At 35.4% G+C, this 19,601-nt stretch overlaps 1 protein-coding gene across 2 annotated transcripts in view; it reads left to right on the plus strand.

Moving 5' to 3' along the window:
* The window catches only part of LOC149786609 (uncharacterized), a 93,627-nt gene that overhangs the window by 60,149 nt on the left and 13,877 nt on the right, over window positions 1-19,601 (plus strand). For both annotated transcript variants that reach the window (XM_089977114.1, XM_089977113.1), the window contains exons 18-21: window positions 2,957-3,044; window positions 3,811-3,942; window positions 4,339-4,397; window positions 5,121-5,265. In XM_089977114.1, coding sequence (XP_089833240.1) covers window positions 2,957-3,044; window positions 3,811-3,942; window positions 4,339-4,397; window positions 5,121-5,265 — 424 coding nt within the window. The remainder of the gene's footprint in view (window positions 1-2,956; window positions 3,045-3,810; window positions 3,943-4,338; window positions 4,398-5,120; window positions 5,266-19,601) is intronic.

The raw sequence follows: 19,601 nt of genomic DNA on the forward strand, positions 1-19,601 counted from the left end.
CATTCATAGCGAGACCACATGCAGCCTCTGTTGCTGTAACAAGCAGACATGAGAATGGCTAATACAACAAAAACAATATAGGCTATTTCACTGCGTGAAATGTCCCTATGGCTTTATATACGAGTACTGACTTGCTCATTAATATCCTAAGAACTGCGATTCCAAAGACAAAACTTTTCCAACGTTGCAAACTTTAATCACAAAATAAAAGCACCTATTTTTATTTATTCTGATTTGGAAGTATGCATTGTTCCCAAGGCAGGATGAGACCAAAAATCCAGAAGCTGTTCTTACCAGTGAATACCAAGAGCACGTTTCCTGTGAGTATTCGAACAAGTTGATCTGTATTAACACGTCCATACAAATTTTTGCGGTGCAGACTACGTAGTACATTTCATCAACAGTCTGAGTGTTGAGGTAGAATACGTGAACGTTGTTCCTGCGGCAAAATGGTTTATATGGCAGAAGACAAAGACGATTTTATGAAATCTGACAACTGTTGGTTAGGTCAGAAGGCACTTAGCTACCATATATTTAGAGATCGATGATATTGTACAGGCAAATATCGCGTTGGCTCTCATAATCAGTGCAATCTTTATCTAAGTTGCCAGATTTTATTCCGGTGATGCTGTATACTCTGCGCGGTTTTGGAAAAGATGACCAGGACATTGCTTGTATCCCAAAATCACAATGAGCGCTCTATGTCATTTTCACTGGGCTACATATGTAATGGACAGCTTTCAGTTATTGGAGGATTCTTTCATACCACGAAGGAACTTGGCGACAATCTTGACATGGGAACGCGCAAAGGAATATATCCGTATGACTGTATCTCGTCGTTTGACAAATGTGATGAAACGAGTCTTTAGTCAGGGTAACAAAGCAAATGTTTCTTGACGATGACTACGAACATGCCTGCAACGCCTGGAACAAATCTATCATCAAAACTCTTGGTAAATATCACAACCTCTATATTCAAATGACTTTTATAAAATTCTTCGTGATATCTTCTTCTCTTATAATGGGCTAGATCCAGAGTGGTATTATACTAGTAATGTCATACATTGGAATGCAGCGCACACTATATATACGGTATAGCTGTAATCATTTACAGACGACATGTATCATTTCATTGATACAGGACTTAGCTGTCAAATTTCAACTGTATTCAGCCCGCATTATGTCGCGAACAACAAATATATGCCTGAACATGACTGACGCCATACAACCAAGCAAACAGATCATGTATCAGTATTGTAACAATCTTTATGGATGAGGTCTGTCAGAAACATTGCCAGTTGGTTGCTTTTCCTTGATGTCTCTACAGCCTTTACGGAAGAAATGTTGCCGGCCCATGATGGCATTTTGGTAGTCAATTTTTAGTATCCTAATGAAATTCATGACCAGCATAATAACTATGCACTCGAGCCAGTAAATATCACAGCGGACCAAGCGATGTTGACTCCGCATACGTTAATGTTGAAAAAAGCACTTGGTATTGGCAATTTTAAAGTTCCTAGCTAAATCCAAATCAGATGGGTATGACACAGTGTTTTGCCTTCGGCATATTTTTGATTAACATTGCTGAACGATATATTCAAGTTAACACCGATAAGAGAAGAAAAGAGGTTATAAGTTCGAAAGGAATTTCTTAAAGCTAATAAACAATTCCGTATTTGGAAAGAGGATTGGAAATATCAGACAGCGAGTAAATGTTAAAATAGTGAACAAACAAGAGCCGCGAGACAAGCTAGTTGCAGATCCCAGTTTTGTATGGAAACCTTCGGAGCGATTCATATAAAGAAAATGCATATAGTTCTCAACAAGCCTATTTACTGCGCTTTTGCTACATTGGAACTGTCAAATGTATTGGTGTAGGATTTTCACCATGGCCACGTGAAACACAAATATGCCAATTTACTTTTTACTGACCCTAGCTATGTTACGACATCCAGACGGATTATGTTTATGAAGACATGTTTGCCTCTAATACAGCAAATTGCATGACGACAAAAACAGATTGTAATTCTCTTTGTTCCAATAATGGATTGTATTGGCCTCACTAATATACAGCTGAACTTTTTTATCAACCGTTGTTTCTGCTTTTGATATAATTGGAAGCGTGTATTGTTCTCCTGTTGCTTTATTTGTTGCACTAACTGGACAAGCTTCTTCAAAATTACTAGCATCACCACCATTTTTCCTCCTCCTATTTTTATATTTTTTTATGTGACCATCTCGATGCGGATAATTCTGTTCTCGGTTTTGTTGTGGTTCAATGCAAACCAATGAAATTATCTGTAATTATTCTATAAAAGGAATCAACGTCAAAACCGTACGCACGCACTGGCTTACTAGCAACATAATTGTTTGAAACGTCCACTAAGCAGTAGCTATTACAATTTGGCCGCTTGACACGTTCTTTCTGATTTAAAATATATCACACGTTTCCATCTTTGTTTCCTTCATGCAGGTTGTATTCTGATGTGTTTTCTAATTTTATATATATATATATATATATATATATATATATATATATATATATATATATATATATATATATATATATATATATATATATATATATATATATATACATGTATCGGTAATAAAAACGGTTTGAGGTTTTGTGTAACATGAGCGCAGACATGGCCTCACAGTGTGGAACCAGAGATTTTTCGTAGTCCTATTTTTTTAGACATAGCTTTGAGGGTCGTTAGGAAATGTTAGAATTAAGTTACGTAGTCTTGAAACAGTGACAGTTGCAGAAATATGGCATAGATAGAAACGATTTTAGTCCCCTTTTCATTACATATTGTCGATATGCAAAACGTTCGTTTTGCTATGTGTATATTGATGTCATTGTAAGTTATTTTGGTTAGTCACTTTCACAAGGTGTAGCAGAATCATGGTATCGTAGTATTACAAGACATTAAACATTTTCTCCACTTGACAGCTATATGGTTGTAACCAGTGGTGTCCCAGATTACGAAAATACTAGCAGCTACAATTGTTCTGCTCATAAAGAAGCAACAAATGGCAAGGTAGGTCAACGGTTTCAGTACTCTATAGAAAATCATTTGTAAATTAGCAGTAAGCAAAACAGAAAGTATATATTATCTATTATATATATTAATTATACCACTAATTACCTATTCAACTCTTCTTGGTAATTCAAATGAACCCGTTATTTGAACTATAATACATATTTTACCGTCTATATAAATGTTAAAATTATCGATATAGAATAATATCCACCAGCCTCTCTCTCTCTCTCTCTCTCTCTCTCTCTCTCTCTCTCTATCTCACACACACACACACACACACACACAAACACACACACACACACACATATATATATGCTATCTTTAGTAGGTGATGTGACTTAGAAAATCAGCATCCTAGACTCATTAGCTTCATCATGAAATGTGATTAAATTAAATAAATTGGTAGGAAAATCAAAGTGAGCCTGTTAACCTGATATACCAAACAATAACCTAAGTTTAAGAATACTATTAGTTTTTTCCGCCATGTTTGTCTAAAATGAGACTTTTATTTAATATTCGATACAGGCAAATTGAAAGATGATGTGAGGGTATTTTGGAGACACCATTTCAGTATAAACATAATGTTGACATCCAATACTTAGAAATGATTTCTATATAAATTGTAATATTCTGGCCTTATAACAGGATACCCACGAGATGTGGCTTTCTTTGCAATCAAGTAACTGTATAACTCTTTTGAACATTTGCATTTAAATAATATTTTACAATAACTGATTCGTAACATATTTTTGTGTATTTGTAGATAATATGCACAGTGATTCTCAATATTACTGTTCAGGATGAGAACGACAATGAACCACATTTTGCAAATGATACATTCTTGTTCGAAATCCCAACAAATGGCAAAGCTGGATCCTACATCGGCCAAGTTTCCGTAAGTTTTTGTTATTCAAGACTATTTTCAGATAGCAAATACTGCAAAGGTGTTATCTTAATAGAGCGATTCTTTCCAGACTTTCAACGTCAGGCAATTGGTATGATGATCAACAATAGTTGGGAAAATATCTAAAATATTGTCAAGCATCCGGGAATGGTTGAGTTTGATAGTATTCAATTTTAAAGAAGAAATTAAATAAAATGGGAGGTTTTATAAACCTTCAGAGAAACGCCAATGAAAAATAAAATATTCGAATTTAAAATATATTTGAATGATTTAAAGTTACGAATTGAAGAAAGGATTATTTTACATTTCCGTGTAATGCAGTCATGTAATGAGAAAATGTTTCACGTTTATTTTATTTCTTTTTAATATTCTTTTCTTTATGAACAGGCGAACGATAAAGACGATGGTGGGAATCAAAGACTAACCTATTATATACAGGAATCTTCGTAAGTATTTAAACTACTGTAAAATATTAATGAAAAAATAGAAATATTTCAAAACAGAATGATGTATTCTTCTACTAAAACGTCTATGGGTTTACGTTTCTGTTAGTAGTAGTAGTAGTAGTAGTAGTAGTAGAAGTATTAGTAGTCCTTTATCAGTAAAAATGTACTTGTTATTGGTGTTACCCAAGTTACGTTACCGCTCCGGTTGCCAAGTGGTTCCAACACCCGCCTCGGTGTCAGGATAATGTGACTGGGTGGGACATCATGCCATAGTACTAGACATCACTATAAACTGCTACACTGCAGAAATCGTAGCGATATTCATGAAAAATTGTTAAAGCTACGTTAAATATCCAAACCACACACACACACACACACATACACACAACTAAGTTACATTCGCACGTAATGCTTGTTTAAACTGTTATTTTTAGCAAAGATAAAGATTAGGAAAGATTTTGGATTTTTTATTTTTAGATGATATGTGGAGTTCCATGGATATATTCAACAAAATATTTTTTGTTAGACATTATTAAAACAAGCATGCATGTGGCTAAATGTGAAGTATGTTATAATGACTGATGTAGACTGATCTTACGCTTAATTACAGGTAGGGTATTATTTCCATGAACACTTATTTCTTATTGATGGTCCCTTTTATTGATTGTCCATTATGTTGTTCTTGCTGCATGTAATTTCTGCGATCTGTTCTTTTTAAACAAGGGTAAAGGATTTGTTTTCTCTGAATGAAACAACCGGCAACCTTCATGTGAAGAATCCAGAAGAATTAAGTAGAGATTACTATCAATTGACTATCGTGGCGGAGGACGACGGAAGCCCGCAACTTAAGTCAATGGGCACTGTTTTCGTAAGTCCATTTTCAAATATCGGATTGAGTTTGTACCTTTGAAAACGGGTGGGTGGTACTGTGTACATATTTGCATTGGCTTCAGGTTTGTGAATAAAGTAATTGCACATCAGGTTTAAATGACAGCATTGAGATTTGAAGAAAATGTATCTTAAACATTTTTTGTTTACTGACTGCACGATCGTTCTTCTCCGCTCTTTGTGTAGATTCTAGTGGATATCAATGTATTCATGTGCGCGCATTTACTAGCTTTAAATTACATTTTAATTTTTGTTCTAAATTTTAATACTACTATAGTTTAAGCAAAGTTTAATTACAGAATGGTCTGTACCTTAAAGGTCATCATAAAACTTCCAGACGAAAAACGTATTATTTCTATCTCCACTTTTACAATGCTTGCTAGGTACTAATTTGGGTTAATAAAAGAGCACATTGGGTCAGATCGTCACAATATAGATTTTGTTTCAACATGCGCAGCTTTCATTATGACATCACTGCGCGCGACATTTGTACTGGATAATACCTTTAGGTTCACTTCGTCAAAAAATGTCAACGCACTATAACAATGAGTTTTGCCGTATGTAAATAATGATCTTCAAAATGAAATTATATGCATGATGCTCCAAATAAAGTGCATAATCACCACTTAATGGTGTGTGTAATCAAATTCTAAAACACGACACCAGTTATTGAAATAGTCAATACTGAACACATACATGAAATGCATGACCTTTACTATTTACTCAAGTATTGTTTTCATTCTTTCCATAATCTCTTCGTAGTAATTTTACTATATATTCATCACAAAATAATCAGTGACAGAAGCACCAGAGACTGAGCACCTATAGGCCGTCCAATATTATGTTGTGTATCTTTGTGAGATATTCAAATAATTGAAATTTGCAAAGATGATGAATGTGATGAAAAATTAGTTCGTCATAAATATACGTAGTCTCGGATTAGGTGTACCAGGATCGAAGTGTATGAAAACTCAACACGCCCGATTACATTATTGACTAGCACGTTTAGTCAGAAAACAGTGTAACCCAGCCCATTTAGTTGGGGAACACCTTACTACCAGTTTAAATCAATTTTTAAAAATTGTATACCAGTCGAATAGGCAATATTTTGATATCTCCCAAAAGTAACAAGACGAAGCTGCCGCAATTGTCAACACCAACATCTCTTCTACTTATGTTGTTATTACACGGTCAGAAACACGACAAATGTACAAGGAAATGTGCTTGACAAACAGGTCTCTCTTCTTTTAGCATCATTTTAGTGATTAATTTATATTTTCATATGTTATTTCGTCCGAAGACACTTTTGATAAGTTTCTTGCAGCAGCAGAGGGGGCGAACAGACCGACTTTGGAAGCGTCGAAAAACCGAAATAAGCCTTCCTAAAGAAAGGATTAATAACCTTAAAAATCAAAATAACTAACTACAGAGGCTGCTCTCAAAAGAGTCCCTAGAGTCCCTAGGTTTTACGATGGCGAGTATATTACAAAAAAGGAACCAACTTGAGGTCATCGACCCCTCTGCTGCTGTAATTAAATCATCATCATATTAATAAATGCCACCGGCTAGTGAATCTCACATTGGTAGATTAGCTTTAGAAAGACTAGAAGCAATCAAAACATTTCTTCCGGTTCGTGATTCTGTTAGACAAAAATTGCAAGAACGTCAAGAAGCACAAGTTGAGTACGAAGAGGACACTAAAAAAACTATTTATTTAAGAAAGCTGCAGCGGCTGTTGAAAAAACTATACGGGGAGATAATGCGGAGGAAGATGAGAAGAGGAAAAAGGGTATTTTTCCAGTATTAGAACAAACTGCAGCGCAGACTGAAAAAATAGCAGCGAGAACCAAGACAACAAAAAAGATTTTACGAGACCTTTCAACTGACATAGCTGCAGCTCAACCTCCATCTGTAGATGAAGAAATATTTGAAAATATTGAAAAACTTCGTACTGAAGTCGCCGAGGTGAGAAAAGAACTTGCATCTGAACCCAAACCAGTAGAAGAAAACGCAGAATTGATTGAAAGATTTAACGAAGTGTTTGTTGAAGATATTAGAAATACTGAAATAGAAAAAATACCCGAAATAATATTATTTGGTATATTTAATAAATCTGGTATTTTAAAACCCCGTTATGAAAAAGTAAATAATGATAATCTTACTAGATGGATATATCGCGTATATTACAACAAAAAACAAGCTAGAGTCCAGAATTCAAAAGCATTAATGAAGAAGTAAAAAGACTTTATAGAGAGAGAATAAAACAACTAGAACAAGAACAACTCTCCCAGCAGGAACCTTCATATCAACTTCCTCAACCTCTGCAAGAACATTCACCGCAGCAAAGGTTGATGTCGGAACTTGAGAGGTCTGAGAAGATACTTGAAAAAGTAAAAGAAAAAAATCACCCTTAAGACTATTTAAGAAAACAATAGAAGAAAGAGAACGGTTGGCAAGGGAGGATGATGATGATCCTCCTGGCGCTATTGTAAGTGGCTTAGGAGGTGGTTTCATTGCCTGTCCTAACAGTGTTCTTTCTGTCGTACAACGACTAGAAATAATAATTGTAGGGAAAACGAGCTGGAAACAATTCTTCAGAAATTGTTAATGAAATATCTGATATTTGTCAAAGATTATTTCAAGGTGGTATTATGGATCGCAGCATTTATCGTTCCCTTATTGATGAAATTGCTGATGATTATCACAACGACTAAACAATTAATTAATCAGTATATAAAAATGATTATACACACTGCTCAACCTGGACCGATCATGGTCAGGGTAGTAAACTCACGACTGCCAAATTACAAAACAATTTACGGAGATGGACTTGGTGATGTAGTTCAGGGTCTATTTAGAAGGATGGCTCCAAAACCAATACCGATTTCCAAACAATTAGGGATGAAGGTTATTGAGGCTGTTCGTGATAAAATTCCTGGCGCTATTCGTAATCTTGCCAATAAAGCATTCTCGACTATCAAGGACAGACTAGCTCGATTAGTACGAAGAAAACAGCAGCAACCAATGAAACTGGCCAGCACTGAGGTTATGCCAGCAAATGTCAGTAAAATAATAAATCAGGCTGCAAATCAAAAACTAGCGGAATTTTCTGAAGAAGCAGAAAGAAATATAACAGCAAATTTAATAGCAGGAAGCGGTCTTCGTCGACGATGATAATTTAGATCACTATTTGGAAAAATGGTAATTATAATAAAATGTTTAAACGTGTATCCGACCCAGCATTTGACATGGATGCACCGGTCCTCAAAGATGAATCGGTTCGTGATTGACAATTTTATTCCTATGACGCAAGACAACCAAATCACGGGGGAGAATCGAATTACAGGTTCAGGATACAAGTAGATATTTTTTACCCGCTGAGGCGTTTATGGAAGTAGAAGGTGAACTTGTAACGAATGTTGCGGCTAATACGCCATATGATGCCAATTTGCGAGTTGGTTTTGTCAACAACGGGATTATGGCACTGTTTGATAGCGCCACATACATGATTGATGGAAAAAATATTGAATCAATTCAGAATGATGTCGATGTTGCTACAACAATAATTGGTCTAGCGAGATATTCTGATGATTACACAAGATCAGCTGGTCCAACAATGATGTTTGCTAAAGATATTGCTGACCACGCCGATCATGTTCAGTATATCAAAATACGGACACCAGTAGGTACTGCATCTGATCCACAAATAGATGATTTTGAACATGAAGCTAGACCAGGTGCTGCTTTTGACATTATAAAAGGTATTAATGCAAATTACAACCTAGGATTTGCAACACGCCGAGCAGCGTTGTCAGGAAATAATAGAAATTTTTCATGTGCAATTCCACTGTCTCACATCTTTGGGTTTTGCAGAAATGTTAGAAAGGTCATCTTTGGAGCTAAACACACAGTTGTGCTCGTAAGAAAAGGTGATGATAATGATGCAATCTGGCGAGGTGCTGGTGTTGCTGATGGTAAAGTAAATATAACGAAACTTTCATTATGGATGCCAGTAATGATTCCATCTATTGCTGAAGAACAAAAATTGCTCTATTTTACGGATCAAGGCGGTAAATCATTGCTATCATGGTTAACAGTAACCACAGATGCTGCTCAAAATAATGCTGGTGGTTTATTTACATGGAATATAGCATCACAGCAAGGTGTTTCTGCGCCACGACATATTTTTATTGCGCTGCAATATAATAATAGGACGAATAGTCAAGAACATTCACGTATGATATTTGATAAACTTGGAGTTAATGAAGTTTCCTTGCGGATAAAAGAACCAGCTGAGGATATATTGTTAAAATTTGGTCAAAATCACGTAACGCGTGCATATCATCGTTTGATGTCATTTATGGGACGTGATCAAAACGTGGATACTGGGCCGCATATATCACAGTTAGATTTTATAAATATGTATCCGATTTATTATTTTTCGTTGGAACATCTTGATTTATCTAGACAATCTGTCGTTGATATTCACTTTCCAGCTCGTGTTACTGACCCTCCTCCTGATATAGCTGGTCCACCCCTGATTCTCGGCGTCTACAGAGTAATCGCGGTCATACTCAGTGATAAAGCAATGTTACTTGAAGGTGGTAGTGGTCGAATAAGAGTCGTTGATGCACCAGTAGAAAATCTTTAATCATGTTATTTAAAAACACGAGTATAATCATAAAATGCCATATCATCGCATTAGTGTCAGTCTGACTCCTGGTCAGATTAAAAACCTTCAATCAAATTCAGCAAAAAACTGCGGAATGAAAATATCACTAAAGCGAGATCAGATCACGGGTGGTCAAAATAAACTATCATTATCAGAACGCCAGCTTAAACATTTCAACGGCGCAAAACAATCAAAAACAGGCGTCAAACTTAATCTATCTGCGGGTGTGATTAAGGACATAGTTAAAACAGGTGGTATTTTTCCACTTCTCGCGGCTATTCCAGCATTAATAGCTGCTGCGCTCCAGCCGTAGCAAAAGCAGCCGCGTTAGGTGCTGCTGGAACAGCTGCTGCAATGGCTCTAAAGAAAGCAACTGGAAATGGATATAAAAAAGGGACGCGGCCTAAGATTACCGGGATCTCGTTGGGGAAGAGGTCTGAGGCTTCCAGGATCACTTCGTTAGATGCTCCAGCATCAAATTTTGATTTACTTGATGCTGCTAAACGATTAAAAATAAAAAAACTTCAGAGGTGTTTTTATGCGAGATCAATTACCGAAACAACCAAACAAACTCGAAACAGATATTATTAATCTTGACTCGAATTCAGGACCTGGTACTCATTGGGTATCATACGCGGTTGATCCACGTGGAATCGTTTATTTTGATTCATACGGGTTAGCTCCACCCATTGAGTTTATCAAGTCTGTTGCACCACTTCACGTGCAAGTTTGGTATTCAACGCTACCCACACAAACAGTGACAGATCCGCCAATATGCGGCCGTGAAGTAATTAATGTACTTAACGCTATATCAAAATCATCCAAACCGCCACATAAAGTTGTGCATAATTATACAAGCAACCAATTCGTTACACACAAAGCGTTTTAAACAGATCTTAGATTATAATGGTTGATATTTACGGAAGATCATCTTCACTCGTTAAGAAAAAGTCCGATGACATTGATCTGTCGAAGTACGCGACTAAAGATGAACTCGCTTATATTATGAATCTTGCTGGAGTTGACCCAGATGAGGTTGTTATTTTTCATGACCGATACGGAAAACTAAAAACAAGCAATATCAAATGGAATGATATAATTCGAAGAGTACTCGGTGCGATCTCGGATAATATACCTCTGTTTACTGACAGCGGCAGAATCAGGGATTCAAGTATATCGTTTATAACCATCAGAGATCAAATTACAGCAAGTCTTGCTAATCGCGTGAAAAATACCGGTGACACAATGACAGGTGAACTCAGCATGAATAAGATAGTAGTTTTAAGAGATCCAACATCCCACGAAGACGCAGCAACAAAAAAATACGTTGACGTCAACTACAACACCGTAGATGGTAAATTATCCACGTTGCGGGCCGAGTATGACGTTCACGTGCACGCGTTCACAAATCTTCGCAGAAACTTTAATAAAATTAATGAAACCGCAGAGGTATCTTTTGGTACTCCGCATGCCATTGACATAAAACTCGTTGATATCAAAACTAACCATGACACGACTAAAACAAACACTCGAAGATGTCTTAGCGGGGATTCCTGAGATCATTAATAAAACCAGTTTGACTAAAATTCCCGGCATGGTTACTCCCGGGCATATTACCAACATCGTATACACGGTATCATCGGGATTCTCAACATGGTCGCAGGAAAATAAAACTATCAAATATACCGCAATAGTCACTGGCGTGCACAGGTTGTCTGTGTTTAGTGCTGCAAAATTTGAAATATTTACAACGTATCCATGGCGTCATTCAACTGATAAGTTTTCCGGGGTTGTATCTGTTATATTAAATAACAGAAAAGAAAAAATATTTATTCTGGAAGCAGCTGATAAGAAATTAACTGCAACATCTTACTGGTGGTGTTTGGAATTTGTAGCTGAAACACCTCAATTGGTTACTGCATAAAATATAATGAGTACCTCAATCGACGTTCAAAACTTTAGGTACAATCAAGCGCGTGAATGGCAGGCAGCGTTGAAAGATCGAGTCGAACTATATACAGTAAAAATAAAAAAGTATCAACGACGATTAGTTATCATTGACGTTGTTGTTTATTCAGTATCCGCTGTTGTTGCTGCAGCTGGAATAATATAATCCGCGGTAACAATGATGGCACCAGTAGCTATGACTATTTGTATTTCAGCTGCAACAACGATTGCAGGTGTACTTTATATCATTGCAAAACAAATATGTACTTCCACGAATGAAAAATTATCCGATTACATGATAAAATTACACATAGCAACTGTCGCACACTCGAAGTTATCTTCGTTGTTATCAGCGAGTCTCAGTGATGGAATTATATCCGATTTTGAGTTTTCGGAGATGATTAAAATATACAACTGCACTGGTATTAAAGGTACGAGTATTAATAATGACGGAATTATTTCAGCAGATCGTGACGAACACAACCCCGCACAAGACCACGATGATCTCGGTAAGCTCGATTAATCCTGAATTTAACATCAATTTTCCAACTGCAATTCGCGCAAATGAAATTGCACTAGCGCAATTACGAGAATACCATAGCTGGCCAAATATCAGATCGAGATCATTTAATGGTACACCAGCAAATAATTCACTTGTATTTGCTAATAAGAATAAACCCGATGGAACATCTGACTGGATTGTTGTTGGAATACCAACTGGTAGTTATGAGATCGAACAAATCAATGTTGAATTTGCGCGTAGAATAAAATCAATAACAGGAAAAGAATCAAAAATATCGATTAATGTTCATGACCCAACACTGTCTTCTGCAATCGAAATAAACTCTGCTGATCATGTCGTTGATATTTATCAGTCCCGATAAGATCCGTGCTTTTTTGGCCTGAAATAGCACCACCAATACCTGCACAGATACCAGAACCAACTCGGGCTGATTTACGTCGACGAAAAGTTTTCATCATAATATTAAAATGAATTATACGAGTTTTTGGTGGAACATAGAAAAACGAGTATGGGATAAACGGGATCAATTTCGTGTCGATAAAACTGGTGAATATTATTGACTTTTACACAACGCTGATAACGGTAATAACCTGTATAATTCATTTTACGATATAAATATCAATAATGTCATTGATATCATAAATTCAGATCAAGAAGAACAACTAGCTAATTTGCGTATTCTTTTTTATGAATATTTGTCTGATTTGACATCTACGCGTGAAGAAATTGTTAAACGAATAGAAATTTTAAATCATAAAGCTGATACCATTGAATATTTTCATAACAGAATCATAAACTTGGTTTTTGAATCATCGGGCGATTATAGAAGGTTTTTCGCAACCAAATGCAAAATATCCGCAGCTGACATTGCAACGTTTAAGTTCCCTGATTATAATCCAGATAGATTAAGAAAATCTGTCAATAATGTCATTGATGAATATTTTCCTAAATTAATCGATGCATGGAAAAAAATAGCTCCACCAGCAACTGTTCTTAGTTATAAAAATGATCCACACGGCGGCGGCAGACATGTATCTCCTGGAATCGTTAATATAACATCGACAATATCAGTCAATCTTGTTTGTGACGTAATCGAAAGCAGTTATCAAATAGATCTTGGAAAATCAAATCAGGCTAAACAAGGATACATCCTATACACGTTCACACCAAAAGTTCCCCCTGGGGATTTTGATCGTGCAAGTACCAACCAATCCTGTTTATCTACGCACACATAATCAGTATTTGTCACGAATAAATTTCAAACTCACAGACCACATAGGACGATTAATTGACCTGCGTGGGGAGGAATTGATTGTCAATCTACATGTAAGATCTTAGATCTTCGTCTTAAAGACTTTTATCGTAATGATTTTTGATCATAGATCTTTTATCAGAAATATTTCATTTTATTTTATTTTATCAGAAATATTTTATTTTATTTTATTTTATCAGAAATATTTTTATTTTATTTTATTTTATCAGAAATATTCCAACACTTTTAGTCAAATTTGTTATTTTTTTTCAGCTATTTTAGTCGATTTGTCAAGGAAAATTTGTCAAATTACAGTTTTTGTCAGGTCAAGCCTCAAGCGGTTCTCTAATTGATTTACCGATAAATCGTTAAAAATCCTCATTTTGTTCGAAAATTACCAGAAAAATTAACAAAAATCGCATGAAAAATCTCATTTTTTGAGCTAATTTTACTGATTTTTAACGATTTATCGATAAATCAATTAGAGAACCGCTTGAGGTTTGACCCGAATGATATTGGAAAATTCATCAATTTTCCTTGACAAATCGACTAAAAATAACAAATTTGACTAAAAATATTGGAATACTTTATTTTTTCTGAAAAATTGATTGGTTTGCATGATTCTGAGTACCAACTAGCCCATCAAAATTACGAAATTGATTGGTTTGCATGATTCTGAGTACCAACTAGCCCATCAATTTCAGAAAAATAAAACATTTCAGAATAAATATATAATATTTCAGAATAAATATATAATATTTCAGAATAAATAAAATATTTCAGAATAAAATAAAATATTTCAGAATAAATATAATTTCAGAATAAATAAAATATTAAGATCAAAGATCTACACGTGGACAGCGTTGACAGTGACCCCAGTTACCGAAACTTTCATTTTGATTTACACCAGAATTATTTTGTACTACTTCACCAACAAGGTTACTTTGGATCGTTTCACCAACGAGGTTACTCGCTAGTATAATTTGTCTTAATTGTCTTATGCGAGTACTAATTATTTGCCTCGCATTCGTGGGATAACTCTAATCTAATTTTTCTACTACGGCAGAGAGAGGAACGAATTCCTTCACTTGATCATCTTCTACAGTAACTAGCGACTGAAACATCGCCGCCTGAATCCGTTTCATGAACTTGTATTCAGATGATAGTGTGTGCATTCCTTGGTTTTTACGTGCTTGTAAAATTTCAAAATCAGAAATTATTTTTTCAGGATTTAGTTCACCAGTTATATTAATTCCATCTTTTTCCAATTTTTTAATGACAACAATTACATCATTAATATTTTCGTAGTACAATATATATATATATATATATATATATATATATATATATATATATATATATATATATATATATATATATATATATATATATATTAAAAATAAATAAATATTTCCCCTATGAACCCCTATTCGAGTCTTTTAGCAAGTTCAGGAAGGGGCACAGCACAACATATACAATGAATGATTGCAAGTATGCAATGAGTGACTGAAATGAAATATATACAATGAATGAAATCTTACTTAAGGACGGCACAACCCAGAACTCGTAGCTTGCCACCGCATTCTACCACGTTCAGCGGGCACACGAAATACTACCCCCATGAGAGCCGCTAACCCGTCAAACAACGGTCTAGAGGCCCAAGAGGGAGGACAGCACAAACATATATAAATGAATGAATGCACCTCTATTCGAGTGTTTTAGCAGGTTCAGTAAGTATGCAATGAATGAATGAAATGAAATATATACAATGAATGAAATCTTAATTAAGGGCGGCACAAACATAAATGAGGTCATTTTCTACGCTCAACAGAACACCCCCCAATAATCATCCCGTGGATGATACAAAACATGTATCAACCACCAGTGACGTGTGGTTGGAGGGTTCTGTTGAGCGTAGGGGGGCTGGCGGTGCCCCAATTAATTTTAAAAAATCGCTAATATGCGTAACCACCGACGGTTGTCAGTCATGGGATTCGATCCTGGGACCGTGAGCATCACGGCCAGATGCGTTATCAACTGAGCTATCGAATCAACTAACAATATATGTTTCAAAGGTTATTATATAGCTACAAGATCGGTTTAAATATTTCTGCATCAAAACAGCGGTTTCTGAATAGATTGTAAATTTCTGTATTAAAACAGCGGTTTCTAAATAGATTGTAACTTTCTGTATTATAACAGCGGTTTCTGAATAGATTGTAAATTTCTGTATTAAAAACACCGTGTTCTGCGAAGATTTCTCGTAGCAGATTGTAAATATATTGCACTAACATTGTGTTCTCTCTATTTACATACTACCACAGCACCATCAAACGTTTTATCACCTACAGATCGGTTTAAATATTTGTGCATTTCTGAACAGATTGTAAATATCTGCATTAAATACAGCGTGTTTTGCCTCGATTTCTCATAACAGATCTAAAAATAAATCGCTATATAGTACGATGTGAAATACATTTATTTTTCTATTTTCTAAGTTAGAAACCATAAATATCTTTCTTTGGTATAATTATTGATATTATTTACGACGTAGATAATTAATTAACCAATTACGACCATAAAAAATCGGAAATCTACGAAGAAAACTATATATTACAGAAGTAATTTCCCTGTCGCATAAATCGAAAAATCAGTAGTATAAGGGGGAAATTCTGCGACCCAAAATAATAAATGGTTAATAAATATAATTCGAGGTAAATACTTGAAAATTATGATAGTTTATCTCATTATTGGAATATTGGAAGGTGATTTTCTGTTTATATTTCTTGGAAAAAGTGGATTTATATATATTTTCCGCGACAAATTGTACTGAAGGCGGATTAATATCAAAATATTTCGCAGCCGCGTTCATTGATTGAAATGTAATTTCTTCGCCAGTTTCTATGTTTGTAGATTTTACCGGCCTCTTTACAATGGTTTTACATCTCCCAGTATTACCACGTGCATTATTCTCGCTCTGTGTGACAGCTCAAAGATTGGATAAACTATTGTCAATATTCACCCCGTTGATATGATCGATCACAAGACCGTCTTTGATCAACCCCTTGTGACACCCGTATGTGAAACGATGACAGAGATAAGTTTTCTTTCCAACAGTAAACAATAGATAACCATGATTATTAATACAACCAACTGGTACATTCTTCTGACAACTTCTGAGCATACCATCAATATTTGATTCGTAGTTTGTTATTATAGGATGCTTTATAAACTTATTTTGCTCCATTATACAATAATATTATTTGTTTAAATCATAATTTGTCTGAAAACTTAGTTAGATAATCCTCCACGGATTTTATAGCGTTGTTATTGACGTTATTTTTTTGTCATAATATCTTTTAAGCTCTCTGTATCGTTTACCACCACAACACGCACACAACTGTGTTTTTCTTCGCCCTCCAGCACCACATCGCAGACATGGTATTGGTCCTAAGCTTCCACGGTGAACGTTTTGTATGTGTTGTCCGCAGAATTCCCTTTTACAGGATTTATTACAACGAGTCAATGAACCCACCATGAGCCATTTGCATTGAGATATTGTATACATAATATTTTTATTTAAATATTTGCTTGAAATATAATATGAACGAATTCGATAGATTATCCCGAATAAAGCCCCTGAGCGTAGATAAATTTAATCTCGACAGAATATCTCCTAACCTACCGATGCAAGATCTGGTTGATCCGAAAAACAAAGGTTTGATTAATAAAATTCACGACGCCAAGAAAGAATTTCACACAGATGGTGCATCTCATGTCTGGTCAACGTTCAAGATTATACGCAACAAAGATATCATCGACGCTATGATGAACGACAAACGAGCAGCAATTATCATTAACTATCTTGATAATCGCAAATATCTTTTCAGAATAAAATTTGTCGTGTTGACAGAAACAGATGATTGGATTATCCGTGACAAATATGATCCTGTCCACGGTAATAAAAAAACTGTCATACTAAGTAGAGATTCAAAACCAGGTCTATTGACATGTATTGACAAACCGTATTATGAACGAGCATATCCTGTGACAGCGGTTATTTATTGAATCTATGTGATAAATGAAAAGCCCAGCGTTGATAAACTGGCGCCGATGAAATTTTCAAAAATAAATTGTGTGGCTGAACGAGTAACAAAACATTTTACCGTTTCGACTCGTGGAAACGGTCTAACGGATAAAAGACGTAAAATAATAAACACGTGGGGAGAAATTGTTAAAGATACCGGTGCGTCTATCAAAGATGTCGCTGAGTTAGGAAAAAGATTAAAATTTCCAATGACCGTAGCGACGATAACAGGAGAGATTTTGTATGAATCAAAATATAGATCAAAAGGAGCTTCGATCGAAATTATTGATCATAACGCACACGCGTGGACTAACGCAGTAATAATATTTCCACGAGATCGAACTGTTAAATGTTATCCCATAGATAATTCTGATGGAGGCATGTTTGATTTTATTAACGAAATAAGTAAAAACGATCCTGTGTCAGTATGGTTATTTCAGTCTTGCGTGGAAGAAAAAATAAATTTGATCAGTTTGTGAGACCAAATGGTGTTATTTATCGAACAGATCTTCTTCACGAGAAAATATAAAATCTTGCACTCCAATATACTGATGATACTGACGAACTATTGAGCAACTGTTTTACTGTTCCGTCAGTTGCGGCTCATTTTGTTAGAAAGAAAAATTCGTGGAAACCAACTAGGTTCGATTTTCTTGATGACATAGTATCCAGTTGTGTCGAATATGGACACGGCGGATTGTGGAATACTAAATACAATCACAGAGATGTTATTTCAGATGATATGGTCGCGTGTTATCCCGGGAGTTTTCTTGGATACGAAGATTGTTCTGTGTACTTTAAAAGATTCGGTCATCCGACGCACGAAATGAGTATCGATAAATGGGCCATTACCGGATTTTGACCTGACTGGATTTGCTCGTATCGAGTCATTCGAAATGTATAAAGGACTTCATCCAATTTGTTATGTTTGGTTTGGAAAACATTTTTCAGAAAAAATGTGGACACCAATAGTACTATTACGGTATATGCTTGATTGTGCGATGCTAACACGGTTGATTGTAAGTGAAGCCATTATATCATACCGGAAACAAACCGAAGTTTGGTTACCACAACAAAAGGAGTATTCGGATGAAACCGATTATGAAAATAAGATTACAAAAGATATTGGTAGAAAAATAATCGGCAAGTTTACCCAAGGAGGAGCAGAGGACATTGTACAAGATTGATTATGGATGATGCTGAGTTAGATTTTATAATCGCTGATACAACGAACATAAATACGTTTATAAGTCGAGAAATAGCTTTCTTGTCAAATGGAACTAAACTAGGTACAATTGTGAGCTACATGGACGGTGAGTCACCTCAATATACTCATTTAAGATCATCGATACTCGCGTACGTTTCAATAAATCTATTATCGATGATAAATAAAGTTTCTACACTCGCTGTCAGAGTTGCTACGGATTCGTTTTATATAAGTAAAAAATATTCAATACTGTTAGAAAGATTAAGCATAGGCACTTATGCATCGTGGGGTTCGTGGAGAATAAAAAAGGAATATATACTCTAGACACAAAACAGTTTATCTAAACGGACCTGGCGATTCTGGTAAAACCACTCGAGCTATCGAACTGTTTCAGAATTCAGATATGATTGTGCTAACACCTACACACAGACTCGCGCGAGAAATGAAACAACGAGGAGTACAGTCATGTACTTATCACAGCTTTTTCCGATGGAAGGGTGATACATGGACATCTTTAAGGATGGGCGAGAAATATATTCCAAGGATCATACTATGGGATGAAATATGCGCTATACCGCTAGAAACATTAAAAACATTTCTTGATTGGTTATTAACAAGAAATACTGCT

Source organism: Sinohyriopsis cumingii, chromosome 12 (assembly GCF_028554795.1).
Source record: "Sinohyriopsis cumingii isolate HCF-2022 chromosome 12, ASM2855479v2, whole genome shotgun sequence".
Classification (NCBI taxonomy): Eukaryota; Metazoa; Mollusca; class Bivalvia; order Unionida; family Unionidae; genus Sinohyriopsis; species Sinohyriopsis cumingii.